Source organism: Lithobates pipiens, unplaced genomic scaffold, assembly GCF_037356315.1.
Source record: "Lithobates pipiens isolate NorthernLeopardFrog02 unplaced genomic scaffold, aLitPip1_a1.2 Scaffold_8, whole genome shotgun sequence".
NCBI classification, from domain to species: domain Eukaryota; kingdom Metazoa; phylum Chordata; class Amphibia; order Anura; family Ranidae; genus Lithobates; species Lithobates pipiens.
The window spans coordinates 592,602,873-592,622,381 of record NW_027507903.1 but is presented as its reverse complement, the minus strand read 5'-3'; the positions used below and the strand labels follow the sequence as shown (position 1 = coordinate 592,622,381).

The following is a 19,509-nucleotide window of genomic DNA, read 5'->3' as shown; positions in this document are numbered from 1 at the left end:
ATTGTTATCTTATGGAATGTAAATATCCCCTATGATAGCAATAGGTAGTGACAAGTACTCTTTTTTTAAAAAAAATTGGGGTCCATTAGACCCTAGATCTTTCCTCTGTCCTCAAAGCATCTGACCATACCAAGTTCGGTGTGATAAAATGCTTCCCCAAATTCCCAATGGCGCTGTTTATATCCGGGAGGGGGGACATTCCCTCCCACTGCTTGTAAAAGAAGTTTAGAGGCTAATTAGCCGCTAGGATTGCTTTTACATGAAAGCTGATCACTGGCTGTAAAGAATAACAATATGATACCTAAACCCACAGGCATCATTGTGGTATGACCATTCAAAGTCCAACAACATACCAATACGTTGCTGGTCCTTGTTGAACATATTGTAATCTTTTCTTTTTCATGCAGCCTGTTGGTTGAATGAAAAAAAGAGATTGATCGGTGAGAATGCCCACCATTAGAATACCTCCCTTCATCCACCCACTTCTAATGATGGGCATACATGCACCATTTATATATGTCGACGCATGGAGGCATCCTCCCGCAAAAGTTATGTCGCGTACACATGGTTGGACTTTTCCACGGGGAAGCCTCCGTCGAAATTTTGACCGTATGTACACGGCATTAGGAGCAAATTGCTCCTCCACCCCTGCTGCCCCCATGCTTCGGCATATATGCTCTTTTTTTTTTAAACTGTGGTGGTGAAATCACCTCCTACAGCGTTGGAGTAACGGCTTTATGTATTGTGGGAGCAAACGCTGTTGCTTTCAAGATAAATAAATCCGTGCTGCAACTGAATAGCATACATGATAAGCAAATTATGGTAAACATCAAAACAAAGTAACATTACAGTATAACAGTAAGACCTTACCATACCATACCTGCAAAGCAAATACCAAAAAAAACATAGTAAAAAATAAAAATTTTTTTTAACACAACCTCTGCCTAAAATATATATATGCCGAAGCATGGGGGCATCCTCCCACAAAAAAGTAATGCTGCGTACACATGGTCAGACTTTTCCACGGGCAAGCTTCCATCAGAATTTCAACCGTATGTACGCGGCACTAGGAGCAAAATCGCTCCTCCACCCCTGCTGCCCTCATGCTTCGACATATATGCTCTGTTTTTTTAACTGTGGTGGTGAAATCACCTCCTACAGCACTGGAGTCACGGTTCTATGTATCGTGGGAGCAAACGCTGTTGCTGTCAAGATAAATAAATCCGCGATGCAACTGAATGGTGTACCTGCTAAGGAAATTATGGTTAACATTAAAACAAAGTAGCATTACAATATAACAGTAAGACCTTACCATACCATACCTGCAAAGCAAATACCCAAAAAAAAAACATAGTAAAAAATAAAACCTTTTTTAACGCAACCTGTGCCTAAAATATATATATATGCTGAAGCATGGGGGTATCCTCCCGCAAAAAATGTATGCCGCGTACAAACGGTCTGACTTTTCCATGGGCAAGCCTCCGTCAGAGTTTCGACCGTATGTACGCGGCATTATGAGCAAGATCTCTCCTCCGCCCCTTCTGCCCCCATGCTTCGGCATATATGCCCTTTTTTTAAACTGTGATGATGAAATCACCTCCTACAGCACTGGAGTCAGGGCTTTATGTATCGTGGGAGCAAACGCTGCTGTTGCCAAGATAAATAAATCCGCTCTGCAGCTTAATGGCACACCTGAAAACAAAAAATGGTTAAAAATAAAACACAGTAAACAGTAAAGTATAAAAAAATCACATACCTGAAAAGCAAGTATGATAAAACATTGCAGAATAGAATACAGTAAAAAAAAAAAAGCAACAATAGAGAATGAATAGAGAGTGAGAGAACAATAAAACAACAACTATTTTTGGGTTTTTTATTTTATATTTTTTTGTGGGTTTTTTTAAGTTTTTTTTAACACTTTTTTTTGTAACTGTAATTGTAACAACTGTAATGGTTCGGGTCTCTCAAAATGCAATGGCATCTTGGGAGACCCTGTGTAAGTGTGTCCAATGCCGCGTACACACGATCAAACAATCCGGTGGAAAAGTCCGGCAAACTCAAGTCCGCCAGACAATCCGCCTGTGTGTAGCCTCCGGCGGACTTTTTTTACCCAAAAATACGGCGGACTAAGAAAGTATTTTGTATTGTGCTAGTCCGCCGTACTTTTGAAATAAGCGGACTTTTCCCGTGCGGAGAAAAGTCCGCTCATTTTGAGCGCGTCTCCACGTAGCCGGGGCCAGCGAAGGAGGCGTCGCTAGCTCCATCATCTGGTATGGAGTTAAAGGGCAATCCCTACGCCGAAAAATCGGCATGGGGTCCCCCCCTAGGTCCACATCAGACACTTATCTGAGCACGCTACCCAGCCGGCCAGGAAAGGGGGTGGGGACAAGCGAGCGCACCCCCCCTCCTGAGCCATGCCAGGCCGCGTGCCCTCAACATGGGGGGGTGCCTTGGGGAAGGGGGGGTGTGCCACCCCAAAACACCTTGTCCCCATGTTGATGAGGACAAGGGCCTCTTCCCGACAACCCTGGCCATTGGTTGTCGGGGTCTGCGGGCAGGGGGCTTATCGGAATCCATAACCCCCCTTCTGCTAGCTCTTTTACTTGCGCAGGAGCCTGGCTTTCTTCTTCGCCGCCGCCGCCGCCCTCTTCTTCCGACTTCAGAGGTCTTGTCCCCCTCTTCGGTTCTTCTTGTTGGGTCACGGCACCTTCTTCTAGCTCTTTTACAGGCGGTGGCCCGGTCTGCTGTTGCTGTCTTCTGTTCTTCTCTTCTTCTCTTCAGATGTTGCCTCGTCGCTGCCTCCGCTCACAATGGCAGGGATGCAGCGCGCGGCGACTTATATAGGGACATCACCGGATGATGTCCCCGCCCATTACGATGTCACAGTCCCAGAGGATGCTGGGACTGTGACATCATAATTTCATTGGACTGTCGTGTCCAATTTCATTGGAATTCATTGGACTGTCGTGTCCGCATGAAGGGAGGTAAGAACGAAAATATTCTTATTATCCCTCCCCTTCATAGCAAGCAAGTTATTACACTGCAAGCAGGCTCTCTCCCCCAGCCTAAGACGAGAATGTACAAGCTGCTGGGGAAAGCTCCGGCGATTAGGTCGCACGGTGCCACATGCTCCATTCTGCAAACAAATGACTAAACAGTGGCACGCTTGTGTAATAATTGTCCACGTACAAGTGGTACCCCTTTCCAAATAACGGTGACACCAAGTTCCACACTATCTTGCCAGTGCTCCCTATGTGATCTGGGCAGTTCTCCGGCTCTACGTAACTATCTTTTCCCTCATAAACTGTAAAGCTCCATGTATAGCCTGTTGCCCTGTCACAGAATTTATAGAGCTTGACCCCGTATCTGGCACGCTTGCTGGGAAGGTACTGTTTGAAAAGACATTAGGTCCAGAAAATTTAATCAGGGACTCATCAACGCAGACAACTTAATAGGGAGTAAACAAGGTTGCAAAACGTTGGTTGAAGTGGGGCCGAATTTTGTAGAGCCGATTGTATTCAGGGTCTCCAGGAGGACGACAAAGTTTGTTGTTGTTGAAGTGCATGAACTGCAAGATCTGCTCGTATCGTTTCCTGGACATGGAGGCAGAGAACACTGGCATATGGTCAATTGGGCACATGTACCAATACGTCCGCAACGTCGTGAATTTATGTATGCCCATGTTGAGGGAAAGGCCCAGGAAAGGTCTTAAATTTGGAAACCGTAATTGGTTTCCAATCTCTGGCAAGGGAAGGCAACTGGGGATTAGCAGCGATGTGTTGACCAGCATATCAATTAGTTTGGTCCACAATAGATCTATAGAGATCTTCCGTGAAAAACAGCAAATAAAAATCAAGTGGCTTAAAATCAGCTGTTTCCACCTGAATACCGGGTTGGCCAGTGAATGGAGGAAGTAGGGGTTCTGCAGAAGTGGTGGGCACCCATACAGGATTGGTGAATTCTGCAGGAAGGACACTATGGGAACGAACTGCCTTTGTCTTCTTCTTGGTGGCAGCGGGACACTACTTGTGCTTGCCACTTCGCCAGCTTGAACTGCACTTATGGGACTCGCCACATCACCAAGTGTTACTGCAGTGCTGGATGTACATCCAGGGTGTACTAGGCCGCTTGTGCTTGTCAGTTCACCAGAAGGAATAGCTCTGCTAGTACTGGCTCTCTGCTCCATATGAGGGACCTGCGGTTCTTGCACCTCAACAACATCAGAAGATTGGGACCTTGCAGGGACCTCACCTTTGTAGCCAGAGCTATCTGTCATGGAGCCGCTGCCGTCTACAGGATCTGAATCTGACAGATGAGTGACCTCCTCTTCACTATCTGTCATGCTTGGAAACTTGTAGGCCTCTACACTAGTGTACCTTCGATTTGCCATTTTGGGCTTTAAACTTACTCGTACAACTAGTGAGAGTCACAGGTAAAAAAGCACCTAGGCTGTCAGCAACTGTATAAAATGCTACAAAAAGAAAACTGTTAGCGATCGCAGGGATCAGGCCTAACTGTGTGAACGCTGCAGTTATGTGTGCTGTGTTTTGTAAGTGACAGTGATCGATCGATACTGCACTTGGGTGGGCTAGGCTGGGCGGAGGGACAAAACGCAGGTGCTAGCAGGTATCTGGGCTGATACCACTAATAATGCGTTTTTTGGAACCCTAAACTGCTGGGGATGCTAGTATAGATCTGGTCAGATCAGATATTGATCTGTTCAGATACTATACCACTAAGGGAGGTGTATGCTTTGCGTGTGGGTGTTAACGGTACTGGCACTAACCTGATGCTGCCTGGGGCGACGCAGACCCTAAAACCTAATTGATATCACCGCCGGGCGATCAGGGGGTTAAACCTTTATTGGGTAATAAATGGCGGGTGCCCGATGCTATATAAAAACCGGACGGGGAACCTAAATAACAAAATAACTAACTGGCTAACCAGCACCACCAGTGGCACTTATATGGTGATCACTGGTGAAAGGGTTAACTCTAGGGGCAATCAGGGGGTTAAAACCTTTATTAGGTAATATAACTGGCAAAAGGGGGTGAAAGGGTTACCTGGGATTACCTGGGGGGCAATCAAGGGGTTAAACCTTTATTGGGGGGTAGGAGGCTACCCTGGACCTAAAGGGGCCTAAAGATAACTGCCCTGACACTATTTACAGTCACAAATTACACTAAATGCAGTGATCAGTAAATAAATGACCACTGCAATCAGTGACACTGTGACTGGGGGGGCAGGGGGTGATCTGGGAGGTGATTTGAGTGCCTATGTGTACCTATGTGTCAGTGTACTGTTGATGCACTTACTTGTGTCTAGACAGAGAATGTTCAAGGTATTGAGAAAAAGGTTCCTGTTCACCTTTCGTTACAAATTATTCAAGGTCAGAGGTATTACAAGTTCTGGATCAAAGTGCTTACTGCCATAATCTCTGGCGAGAGATTTGTTCAGCTTTGAGGTGCCCAGCTGCGAGTGGCTACTCTCTAGGCTGCATTAGAGACTTTATGGTGATTAGCAGTTCAAGGTACCTGAGTTTCTTCACCCTTGCCCTCTGTTCTCACACGAGACTGTGTTTATTGGATGTTACCCCTGCAAATAAAAACCTTTCGAAAGGACGTTTATTGTGTCAGCATCCAAAGTTGTTGGGTACTAACCCTGGGAACCCCTAGATGTGGAGGAACAAGCCAAGCTGAGGTAACCGGTAAGTCAAGGCTGCCCTACCAAGGGTTATAGCCGCTACACTGATAAAGTCATCATAGAAAAAGACCACAGGAAGTTATTAGCTCACACGTTCTCTAGCAAGAGCAACAGTTTGTTTTATTTTTTATTTTTACATATCTTACTGAAATTCAATTATGTATTTTATGGACCAAATACAAATAACAGAAATTCATTGTTATGGTTTACATACACTTCAGGGTTAGAGGTAAGTATAAAGGCTATATCTAGGGGCTAGGGTAGGTAAGGCATTTCTCTCTGAACCAGGTGCTCTGTGCTAGATAATCTTCCAGCAAAAAGTACCCAGTGTAACTATGCCTGACCATTCTCTGATGTCTATGGCTAACTTTTACAGTTCTTACCTTTTTTGCTTGTTTTGCAGGCAGTGATTTATTAGAAGCCCGGCTGGATGATATTCATATTGTGCAATTTCCCTTTAAAATCCGCTTCATTAAGACTTCCAAATACTTCATGCCTGGTATGCCTTTTTATCTCACGGTAAGAGCAAGCTTGACCCCAGTAAAAACCATACTGAACCACATGTCCTCAATAGTCACCATATTAATGAGAAGAGCCTCTTCCCCACAACCTTGGCCCAGTGGTGATGGGAGTCTGTAGGCAGGGGGCTTATTAGAATCTAGAAGTCCCCTTAAAATACCCCTACTCATTCACAAAAGAAGAAATGTAACCTAAAAATAAAGACATCCAAATATATGATCAGTCCATTATTCAAAAAGTAAAAGAAATCCCCCAAAAAATTTATTGTGGTAAATCCACCATCAATTCCAATTATGAGTGCCCACCATTTAGCCAAAATTTAAAATCCAACAGACTAGATGCACATGACCAATGCCAATGGTACTGCTTGCCAAATGACAGTATTCCAAGCCACCATCAGCTATATAAGGGGAGGGTTAGGGATAGTAGTCAAAAAAACAGTAATAATCTCCTGCACTTGGGTGTTTAGTTTTAATATGTACATGGAAGCTCCAATATTGCTTCTTTGGAGTATCGTTATTTATTAATCAATTATTAATTAGCTTAGTTCCATCTATTCAATGCACAGGGGGTTGGCGGTAATGTGCCCATAGAAGTATCTATTATTGTATTTGTGTGTATATATATATATATATATATATATATATATATATATATAGATATATTTATATTTAGTAATATTTAATTTTAGATGTTTTATACATATATGCATGTATGTGCATGCATGTGTACACTTTTATACACATGCATGTCTATATATGTTTCAATTTTTTTTAGTATTGGTTGTACACACGCGACTTTTTATGTACGTGTAGGAATGTGGACGTCTATTACAGGCGTGGTTATATGGTTTAATGCTGGAAATGTTTTTTATGGAATGTCTATGAGATTCCTCTGAATACTTCCATTGCGGTTTTACAAAAAACTTTTCAATGACTTTTAATTACTTTTCAGTATGTCAACTATAGATAGCTGTGATTGTGGAGTCGATTGTTGGTCCCACCCACTGCACATTTTTTAGGTCTCCTGTATGTATCGGTGTGCCAAAAATGTCCATGGAGGGACCCCCAGTATAATTATATAGAGGCTGTATATCACCTATTATCTGGTGGGATTTTCCTCATACCCCTCCTCTCATTGACCTGCAGGGACTGTTAGGTTAAGGTAAGATGAGGCTGACGACCCTTAGGGGGATATATACCCTTACCAATCCCAGTTTGCAATACATCCTTGAATTTTGGATGGGGACTATTCTATCCTATCAGAAGATAGGCATGTGATGTATTTTGGCCCACTGGGCGGAGCTAGGCCACACGGATGGGTGTGACCTACTCAGGTGGGTGTCGCTTGGTGCATGGGCACGTGGATACATATAGAGGCAATTAAAAGAGACGTGCCATTGTCTGTTTAGGCTCTGAGGAAAAGGGTACACCCTTGAAACGCATCAACCATTTGGGATATCATCTGATCCCCTCAACATCAGGTCCGGTTTGCTGGTGTTTAGAGACCAATTGACAAGCCTCATTTACATGCTCGTTTGTGAGTATAAACATTGTTTTTATGCTTTTAATAAAATTCTACCATTGGTAATGCACAAGGTCTGTGCATCCTTCCTTCTTTCTGCTTTGTTAAGGAATAGTAGTGACATCATTGACCAAATATGGCCGTTTTCATTAACTAAACATGGCCAGTGACCATATTTGGGCCCCGATGTCACTGCTAGCCCTTGCCCTTGCTTAGGTGCCCAGGGTTTCCCAACCATGTAAGCCAATGTGCCAGTGATAGCAGCAGGTGCAAGGGCCTTCCATAGGAACCGTGGACTGTTAGGAATCTTTGCCTGACAGCTAAATGTGGCAGGTGAGGATTAGTCACTGGTTGTTAGGATGCCAGCTGGTGCCAGCTTCCTAAGAACCAGGAGGAAACCATCACATTTAGCAGTAGTATTAATACTGCTTCTGAAAGTTTCACTTCACACTGCAGTTGGGCATTCGATCAGATAAACACCCATTCATTCTGCCATTCGCACAGGAATCTCGAAAGACTGTACATAGTGCTGAGGTCTCCCTCATATTAGTTAGATCTCCTGTTGGTACGACTGTTCTTAGCCTAGAGTATTAGGTCAAATTTTAATATCACTGTTTTACTTTTAGGATCAATATTAGAGAATGCTACATTTGCTTGGCAAAAGGAAACAAGAAATACGCATTTTACAAACACTATGGTTATTATTTGTTATGTAACCTTTTTTTTTTACTAAGGGCGATGCAGCTTAAGGCAGGTCCCTACATAATCTAAAGGTTTTTTGTATGTTTTAAGTGTGTTGGGGTTTGTACTTTTTTTATAAGTAGAATGTAGTTGATTGAGTGATTTTATTAAAGGCTAATGCCCCATACACACGGTCTGACATTCTGACAACTAAATCTGGATGTTGGCTCAAACTTGTCTTGCATACACACGGTTGCACAAGTTGTCAATAAATCCGATCTTTCAGAACGCGGTGACGTATAACACGTATGACAAGACTATAAAGAGGCCAGTAGCCAATAGCTTTCATCTCTTAGTCTATTCTGAGCATGCGTGGTACTTTGCCCATCGGAATTGTCTACACACGATCGCAATTTAAACAATCGGATTTTGTTTCGGAAAATTTTAGATCCTGCTCTCAAACTAAAAAGTCCGGTGGAGCCTACACATGATCGGATTTTCCGACCTGATTCGATCACACATTTTCCGTCGGAAAATCCCACCGTGTGTATGGGGCATAAGTCCACCTTTCTGTTTGTTACACCTGTATTTAGGGTGTAACATGTTCAGCATCCGCCCCTGATCCCCCCCCCCATCCCGGGCTTTCATGTGACAGTGGAGGGGGGGATCCTTTCCCACAATTTGAAAACAGTGTGGTCGTTGTGGGGCTCTGTCCACACAGATGTATCATTTATTCACAGTTTCTTACAACTACTATCTTCCATTGCGGCAATTGGATTGTAGTTCTCAATGAACTGTGAGGGCTCTGCTGTGCGCTCTCATAGTTTTTGATCTTCCTGTTCTCAAGTATCTGTCGCTCCATGTGGGAGGTACAGGCAGACAGCTACAGTATATTGGGAGTATGCAGGATCCTGACATTGCACCCGCAATCTGCTGATCCTTAGAGAAAAAAATAATAAATGCACATTTTTTTACTTGCAAAAAGATACTATTTTTTAAAAGGTGAGCTTATCTCTTGAACCTTGGTATATTTCTTAAATTTTTTTTTATAAAGTATATGTGTATAAACTGCATAACATGGTGTAGATATTGTTGAGGCTTATCTTTTTTGTTTCATTTCCTATCTGGATGACATGACAGAAAGTAAGAGGAGAACACAGACTGCAAATGAAACTTGACAACACCATCCTTAAAAAAAAAAATGCTGCGACAGTGACTTCACTTATTAGTTTCCTGTGTAAATAGTACATTATGTGCAGATACAAAAACATTAAAATGTATTGCATTATAGGTGCTTGTCACAAGCCCAGATGAGTCTCCAGTATCTGGTGTTCCTGTGGTAGCCGATCCAGGACTAAAAACGGGAAAAACGAATGAAGATGGTACGGCCAGGCTGTCTGTCAATACTAAAACAGATGTGCCATCACTTACAGTAACTGTAAGTATTTTCTGTTGTGATAAAACACACTGCAGTGTAATTTTAGGACAAGGCTGAAAATAGCGTCAAAGAGACAATTACTCACTAAACCAATGTTTTATCTATAACCAAGAGAGTTTCCTTGACTGAATCAGATTTTTCAATGAATGCATAATGTCTATATATGGTATAGCATACAACCCTCGGCAGTTAAAAGAATTAGTCCTGACTGGCAGATACTGAATCATCATGGATGCTCAGAGAGACTATATTTTCTGGCTCATAATTCCCTTTTACTAGAAACATGGATGTGGTGCTCTATGGTCTCACAGTTATCCCTAAAGAAAATAAAGATGTTTAACAATCATGCTGCTACCCAAATTAAAACAAAAAAGTGAGAGCAGAGCCCAGTCACATTACCTGTAAAAGTCAGCTTTCCTCCTGAGCTGTGAATCTGGGTCAGGGTTTCTTGAGTTCAGGGTTGGATGACTCATCTGGCAGCTCTCTGTCACTTCCCCCTGATCTGAAAGTTGGTAGAAACTTCCAGAGCTGGAGGGCAGAAGTAAGAAGGGACTGCCATGCATATTCATGAGGTCCTCGACCAATTCCCAGCAAACAAGGAGCTGGAAGGGAGCAGGTTCACTTCATAAATAGACACGAGTCATGCCGGCAGGGGCAGTTGGGTGGAAGATGGAGATGGAGTGCTGAGGAGGCTGTTGTGGCACTTGATGGTGCCCCCCCCTAGTCTTGACAGGGATAATCTTGGGCCTGGGGCTCGGGTGCTGGAAGATTCCCCCTAAAACACACAGAGGAAACCCTTTCTGGAGGCACTGGAGCAAGGAGAGAGGACAGTGGGAGCAGGTCAGCATGTCTGAGAGATCTCCTGAGAGTTAGCTGGGTGGGCTGGTGAAGAGTCAGACTGGAGGACTGTGGGGAGAAGTTAGCCTGGTGGGCTAGTGAAAGAGACAGCTGTAGCCAGGTGGGTTGGCAGTGCCTGAAGAGGTGGTGCTGGGATCAGTATCCACAGGAGTGATGCAAGCTAGACACTGAAATTCTACTACACATCTAAGGGGCCTCAAGTTTCTTGCCTGCAATGGGCCAATGCTTCATCTTACTGAGAGACTGTCAGGTACTTACACTGTTCCAGCTAGTGTCTGCAAGCAAGTGTGTGCTGGAGGAAGAAGAGAAGCTGTATATAGAGATTGTATATAGGAAAAGTTGTCCCTGAAGTTGTTGTTGAAGTTAAATGGGCATCCCATAACTTCCCATCCCTATCCACGTTTTTACCCTCAATAAATAACAAAAAAAAGGTCACAGACTGTTCTCTGACTCTGAAAATTTGGAGAGTGGAGTTTGGTTTTTAAAACAGACAAAAAAAAACCGCTAGAAGGTAGAGTTTTTTGGGAGAAGAGACATGTAAGTCTTTTCTCCCAAAAAAACCTTCTCCTTTTCGCTCCTAGCAGTTTGTATTTTTTTTTATTACATAAACTTGCTGCAGAACATGCATAGTGCAGTATTCACTCTCTGGCATTAGTAAGATGGCCAACAAAGCAGCTGGGTGCTGGGACAGTGTAACCCAAGTGCACCAGAAGATGTTAGCAGTGGCAAAACAGTGAAGAAGGGGGGCTCGGACATGTGCATACTTGTGTATTATAGCAAGAGCCTAACCACCCCAAAAGCAGAAAGGTTCTTCATTAACCCTGTATTGTGCTTGTTAAAAAATATTTTGTAAAAGATATGACTAAAGTTTTGGACACCTTACCATCACACATTCATGAGCTTTTGGACATGCTATTACAAAACCATGGACATTACAATGGAGTTGCTTTCCCATTTATGGCTATAACAGCATCCATTCTTCTGGGAAGAACTCCCCAAAAAGATTTGAAAATATACAGCAGTTGTGAGGTCAAATAATGTTGAATGAGACGACCTGGCTAGCAATTGCCGTTCCAACTCATCCCAAAGGAATCAAGTACTTTTGAGGTCAGGGCTCCACGCAGAAAACCTACTTCAAACTCATCAAACCATGTCTTCATGGAGCTGACTTTGTGCACAGGAGTACAATACTGCTTGAACAGAAATGGATCTTCCCTAAACTGCTGACACTAGGGTAAGAAGCTCATTATCTAAAATGTATTTTGTATACTGTAGCTTACCTGAACCAGATCCAGTGATGTGCACAAGAGCAGCAGTTCTCCCAGGTTTCTCCTTCCTCACTAGCTGAGATACATCAGCAGTCAATCACAGCCAGTGAGGAGGGATCAGGGGTGTGAGGCAGACCCACGGTTTCTGTGTCTTACTGACCCAGATAGTCGGCGGGGGGGGGTACCCAAGAAGAGGAGGATCAGCTCTGTGCAAACCCATTGCACAGAGCAGATAAGTATAATATGTTTATTATTTAAAAAACAAAAACAAATCCTTTACAAACACTTTAAGAATGCAATTCACAGGAAACTCCAGAACTCAATCATTAGTGAACTCACCTGATTTCAACCATTAGTAAACTCACCTGAACTTAATCATCACTGCTTGATGGTAGCCATAAAGATGCACATCTAGTTAGATATTTTTTTTTCTCTTCTCGGCGGTTTTAGTTATGCCCTCCTCTGTGAAGTAAAGTTTGCTATGATTAAACAGGCTTGTTACATTTGAAATTTCTGCTAGCTGTATAAGATTATATGATCGGCATGTTATCTTTCTCAAATATTTTCTCTTTGTAGGTGTCTACAAAAGATGCCAAATTAGCTGAAAATGAACAAGCCACTGCCTCCATGGTAGCCCAACCGTACAACTCCCCTGGTAGAAACTATCTATATCTAAGTGTCCCACCTGTGCAGCAGAAATTACACGATAATGTCCACATTGAGTTCACTATCAAGAACAGCAAGGAATTATTGAACAGTAATGTTTTTTATCTGGTAAGTAAGTCAACAAATATGTCAGGATTACAGTTGGTTGGAGAGTTCAACATGGGCCCTTTTGTTACAATTTAAATTTTATTTCAAATTTCAAATATTCAGTGGTGGGCCCTCACGGATTTTCATGATAGGGGTTGGAAAAATCATGATTATATAAAATATTGCTTATTTCATATATTCTAACATTAAAATGGTAGCTATTTGCATAGGTTTTTTGGTTATACTTTAACCACTTGTTGACCTGCTCACGGAGCTATACTGTGGAAAATTGGCTCTCCTGCACCAACTGAAGTACCTGTACGTCAGTCCGTAAAAGCAGGATAGCGGGCACCAACTGTGCACCGCGGGAGCATGCCCGCGGGTTCTGTGGCCTCTGTGTCCGCTGGTGGCCCAGGATTGTGGGGAGGAGAGGCAGAACAGGGAACTGCAGGGAAATGTAAACAAGGCATTCCCCCTTTCTGCCTAGTGACATGACAGGGATCTACTGTTCACGGTGATCGCGAACAGTTATTTATGACACGTTTCAGTAAGTCTAACCCCCTACAGTTAGAACATACTACAGTTGGAACACACTTAACCCTTTGATCTTCTCCTAGTGTTAACTCCTGCATTTTTATAGCACTGATCAATGTAGTAATGTCACTGGTCCCCAAAAAGTGTAATTTGGGGTCAGATATGTCCGTTGCAATGTCGCAGTCCCGATAAAAATTACAGATTGCCGCCATTAAAAATAAATGTCCCTAAATTTATCCCGTAGTTTAAATATATAATATTAAAATATGCCCATTGCGATTTTTTGTTTTTACCAAAAATATTTAGAAGAATATAAATTGGCCTAAAATGATGAATACGTTTTTTTAATATATTTTTGGGGCTGTATCAAAGCAGAAAGTAAACAATATATATATTTTTTTGTAAATTGTCGTTTTTTTTTGTTTATAGCACAAAAAATAAAACCCACAGGGGTGATCAAATATCATCAAAAGAAATCTCTATTTGTGGGAAAAAATTTTGTTTGGGTACAATGCCGCATGACCACACAATTGTCAGTTAAAGTGACGTAGTGCCATTCTCTGGTCGTTAAGGGGGTAAATCCTTCCGAGCGGAAGTGGTTAAGGAAAATATTTGTATTGTCTTTGCTGACTTCCTTCTAAAAGACAGATCCTCTGGCTTCATTAGTTGCTAAGTCACGGACCTGGAGCAAGATTAAATGTATAACAAACATGTACATTTTGGATAATCTGGGAAAGGGTTAGATTCCCTGCCATGTTTTATTGTGGTCTGTGTCCCATCTATGGAGATTCACTCCTATATTTGTCCTGGCCACTGAGACAGAAATGAAGGTAAAATTGTAAATTTTAGCATGCTTATCAGAGTAAGGGGTGAAGGGAAATCATCCAACGAGGCCAAAGGTACTCATGATAGGTGTCCAAATTAGAAAGTCTCCTCTCTTTTCAGTCCCCAAGTACTTACCTAAAGCCAAAACTTTTTTCTTTAACCACTTGCTTACTGGGCACTTAAACCCCCCTCCTGCCCAGATCAATTTTCAGCTTTCAGCGCTGACGCACTTTGAATGACAATTGCGCGGTCATACAACACTGTACCCAAATGATATTTTTATCATTTTTTCCCCCCAAATAGAGCTTTCTTTTGGTGGTATTTAATCACAGCTGGGGTTTTTATTTTTTGCTAAACAAACAAAAAAAATTGGAAAACTTTGAAAAAAAAAATCTTATTTAATATATAAAATAATATAAAAATTTATAAAATTTTGCAGACAGGTCATTTTTCTGCTACATTGATATGCGCTGAGGCTGCATTGGTAGGCACTGATAGGCTGCACTGGTGTGCACTGATAGGCACAGTTAAGGTGACACTGATAGGCACAGATAATGTGGCACTGATGGGGACAGATAAGTCGGTACTGATGGGAACAGATAAGGCGGCACTGATAGCCACTGATAAGATGACACTAATGGGCCATGATGGGTGCCACGGATGGGTGGCATGGATAGGTACCACTGATAGATGGCACTGATGGGCACTGATAAGTGGCACTGATGTGCAGCACTGTTCTCCAGGCACTGATAGGTGGCACTGTGGGCACTGATAGGTGGCGCTGGTGGGCACTGTTGCCTACTGCTAGGTGGCACTTTTAGGGGGCACAGGTGGGCACCGAGGAGCTGGCGGAAGCTCGCAGTGATCGGGACTGATGTTCCTCTCACTGCCGCCGGTGATGGGCTTTTTTTTTTCTCCTCGCTCTGTTAGTGCGAGGAGAAAAAATAGCAGATTACCAGCTGTGTTGACATCACATGATCAGCTGTCATTGGCTGACAGCTGATCATGGGGTAAGGGGTCAGGATCGACCCCTTACTCCGATCTTTGATCCAGCGAGTCTCATAGACGTAATGTTGAGGAAGATCTAAAGATCTAAGAGTAAGGAAAAAGTATCAAGGTGTCATCAAGCTATCAGTGGAATTGCTTAGTTCGGTAAGGTTGTAAAGTACTTCCAGGGACAATTGTAGAGCACATCAGGAATGAGAAATGAGAAAGAGGGCTCTATCAACATGTGGAAATTGCAGTAAAGGGGATCACCTAAATAGTAGCAGTGGGGAAAGCGTATCTAACCCGATAAGAAGACGAGGATAACTATGCTGTAAAGTAATTGTGGTAGTCTACTGTGGTTTTAAAATGATTCCAGCCGGACCACGTCTGTATGTAAGTGGAATAGGTCTCGTTCAATTGATGAATCAATTCTTCCATTTCAGCTATACGGTTAATGCGAGCAAACCACTCTAAGATAGTCGGGGGGTCTGAGGAACGCCATTTGCGTGGTATACACATGTTTGCGGCAGCAATCAAATGCATGGTCAAAGAGCAAAGATATTTTGGTTGTGGGCTAGGTGAGTAATGGAGAAGGAATTGCTCAGGGGAGAAAGGAAGATGGTACGTGGTAATTTTTGGTAACAAGGTGTGTATTTCTTTCCAAAAAGGTTGCAGTTTAGTACAGGACCACCAGATGTGGACTAGAGAACCTATCTCTGTGCCACATCGCCAACATTGCTGGGGAATTTGAGAGCTAATACGATGAAGTACTTGAGGTGTCCTATACCATCTGGAAATGAATTTGGAAGCGTTTTCCTGTGCCGAAACGTTCTGTGAGCCCTTGTGAGCGACCCTATAGATCGCTTCCCAATCTTTGTCAGAGAAACAGGAGCCTAAGTCTATATGCCAATATTTAGCCGACCAATGATCAGATATGTGGGTGTTGGAGAATAGGGATGAGCTTCGAGTTCGAGTCGAACTCATGTTCTACTCGAACATTGCCTGTTCGCCTGTTCAGCGAACAGTGAACAATTTGGGCTGTTCGCAGCAAATTCGAAAAGCCGGAACACCCTATACAAGTCTATGGGAGAAATCTAAAGTGCTAATTTTAAAGGGTAATATGCAGGTTACTGTCCTAAAAAGTGTTTGGGGACCCGGGTCCTGCCCCAGGGGACATGGATCAATGCAAAAAAAAGTTTTAAAAACGTCCGTTTTTTCAGGAGCAGTGATTTTAATAATGATTAAAGTGAAACAATAAAAGTGTAATATTCCTTTAAATTTCGTAGCTGGGGGGTATCTATAGTATGCCTGTGAAGAGGCGCATGTTTCTGGTGCTTAGAACTGTCCCTGCACAAAGTGTCATTTGTGCAGGAAAAAAAGTCTTTTAAAATCACTTGCGGCTATTATGAATTGTCGGCTCCGTAATACAGAGAACACTCAATGAGTGTTCTCTGCATTAGCCGACAATTCATTCATTCATTGATAAAAAAAAAAAAAAAAAAAAAAAAAAGCGTGGGGGTTCCCCTAAATTCAATTACCAGGCACTTCAGGTCTGACATGGATATTAAGGGGAACCCCGTGTCAAATTAAAAAAAAAAAAATTGACGTGGGGGTCCCCCTAAATATCCATAACCAGACCCTTCAGGTCTGATATGGATATTAAGGGGAACCCCGCATCAAATAAAAAAAAATTGACGTGAGATCCCCCTAAAAATCCATATCAGACCCTTTATCCGAGCACGCAACCTGGCAGGCCGCAGGAAAAGAGGGGGGGGACGAGAGAGTGGCCCCCCCTCCCTCCTGAACCGTACCAGGCCACATACCCTCAACATTGGGAGGATGCTTTGGGGGTCTGTGACCCCTCAACGCACCTTGTCCCCATGTTGATGAGGACAAGGGCCTCATCCTCACAACCCTGGCCGTTGGTTGTGAGGGTCTGCGGGCGGGGGGCTTATCAGAATCTGGAAGCCCCCTTTAACAAGGGGACCCCCAGATCCCGGCCCCCCCCCGTTTGAAAGGGTAAGGGGGTACTTTTGTACCCCTACCATTTCACAAAGAAAGTGTCAAAATGGTTAAATAAGACAAACACACTTTTGAAAAATTCCTTTATTAAAAATAAAAAAAAGATTCCAGCGGTGCTAATCCACTCTTGCTATCCAGCGACGGGTCTCCGGGGTCCAGCGATGGATGATCATATCCAGGGACGGGGGATCTCTCAGTCCAGCGCTGTCCATACATCCTTCTTCTGTCTCCACTCCGGAGACACTGCAGAGATCCCAGCGCTGACGTTTCTTATATTAGGAGGGCGGGGCCACCCGTAACCTGACCCCGCCCCCTCTCACGCTGGAGAGGGAAGCCAGGGGTTCCCCAGTGACGTGTGGGTGACCCCGCCCCCTCTGATGTAACGCAGGTTTCCGTTACATCAGAGGGGGCGGGGTCACCCACACGTCACTGGGGAACCCCTGGCTCCCTTCACGAGCGTCAGAGGGGGCGGGGTCAGGTGACGGGTGGCCCCGCCCTCCTAATATAAGAAACGTCAGCGCTGGGCTCTCTGCAGTGTCTCCGGAGTGGAGACAGAAGAAGGATGTATGGACAGCGCTGGACTGAGAGATCCCCCGTCCCTGGATATGATCATCCATCGCTGGACCCCGGAGACCCGTCGCTGGATAGCAAGAGTGGATTAGCACCGCTGGAATCTTTTTTTTATTTTTTTTATTTTTAATAAAGGAATTTTTCAAAAGTGCGTTTGTCTTATTTAACCATTTTGACACTTTCTTTGTGAAATGGTAGGGGTACTTTTGTACCCCCTTACCATTTCAAACAGGGGGGGCCGGGATCTGGGGGTCCCCTTGTTAAAGGGGGCTTCCAGATTCTGATAAGCCCCCCGCCCGCAGACCCTCACAACCAACGGCCAGGGTTGTGAGGATGAGGCCCTTGTCCTCATCAACATGGGGACAAGGTGCTTTGAGGGGTCACAGACCCCCAAAGCATCCTCCCAATGTTGAGGGTATGTGGCCTGGTACGGTTCAGGAGGGAGGGGGGGCGCTCTCTCGTCCCCCCCCTCTTTTCCTGCGGCCTGCCAGGTTGCGTGCTCGGATAAAGGGTCTGATATGGATTTTTAGGGGGACCCCCACGTCAATTTTTTTTTAAATTTGATGCGGGGTTCCCCTTAATATCCATATCAGACCTGAAGGGTCTGGTTATGGATATTTAGGGGGACCCCCACGTCAATTTTTTTTTTTATTTGACACGGGGTTACCCTTAATATCCATGTCAGACCTGAAGGGCCTGGCAATTGAATTTAGGGGAACCCCCACGTTCTTTTTTTTTTTTTTTTTATCAATGAATGAATGTATTGTCGGCTAATGCAGAGAACACTCATTGAGTGTTCTCTGTATTACGGAGCCGACAATTCATAATAGCCGCAAGTGATTTTAAAAGACTTTTTTTCCTGCACAAATGACACTTTGTGCAGGGACAGTTCTAAGCACCAGAAACATGCGCCCCTTCACAGGCATACTATTGATACCCCCCAGCTACGAAATTTAAAGGAATCTTACACTTTTATTGTTTCACTTTAATCATTATTAAAATCACTGCTCCTGAAAAAACGGCCGTTTTTAAAACTTTTTTTTTGCATTGATCCATGTCCCCTGGGGCAGGACCCGGGTCCCCAAACACTTTTTAGGACAGTAACCTGCATATTACCCTTTAAAATGAGCACTTTAGATTGTGAACGTTCGAGTCCCATAGACTTTAATAGGGTTCTAAAGTTCACACGAAGTTTAGGTCTGTTCGCAGGTTCTGGTGCGAACCGAACAGGGGGGTGTTCGGCTCATCCCTATTGGAGAATAAAAGCGAGTAAGTGAAAGATATAAGATGTTTTTCGGGTTCAGTTTCAAGCACATGTCTTCAAAAGGTGTAACGGGTCTCGTCCAGTCCGAAGCCTGTCCTTCTGTATCTAAAAAGTGTCTAAGTTGCAGATAAAACCAGAAAGGGAGAGGTTGAGGGTGCAGCGAATTCCTTAGGTCAGAATAGGAGATGTATTTATAATTGTGGAATAATTGGGGTATCCATAAAGGTGAGTGGGTATCATTCAGTGGCAATAATGAAGCCTGCATACCAGGCGGGAATGCCGGGTTCCGTCGAAGTGGGGTTAGAGGACCTATTACTGAGGATAATTTGTGTTTAGAGCACGCCCTTTGGAAGGGGAGTAAAGTAGGGCCAATGAGCGGGTGGGTTTTGTAATCGGATGGGATATGACACACATGCAACCAAGGAATTTGGGCAATAGGTACAGTATATTTGAGAGGGAGTTTTCCAATTGCACCTAATCCTTAGTGTCGGCATGTATATTCCAGTCCAAGACTCTGGATAGGTGGCAGGCTTGTTGATATTTGCCAATATCCGGCAAACCTA

General features: G+C 43.7%; 1 protein-coding gene across 3 annotated transcripts in view; it reads left to right on the top strand.

Annotated features, from left to right (window-relative positions):
- Window positions 1-19,509, top strand: part of LOC143961241 (complement C3-like) — a 649,911-nt gene that overhangs the window by 146,128 nt on the left and 484,274 nt on the right. For all 3 annotated transcript variants that reach the window (XM_077470478.1, XM_077470476.1, XM_077470477.1), the window contains 3 exons: window positions 6,107-6,222; window positions 9,719-9,865; window positions 12,568-12,765. In XM_077470478.1, coding sequence (XP_077326604.1) covers window positions 6,107-6,222; window positions 9,719-9,865; window positions 12,568-12,765 — 461 coding nt within the window. The remainder of the gene's footprint in view (window positions 1-6,106; window positions 6,223-9,718; window positions 9,866-12,567; window positions 12,766-19,509) is intronic.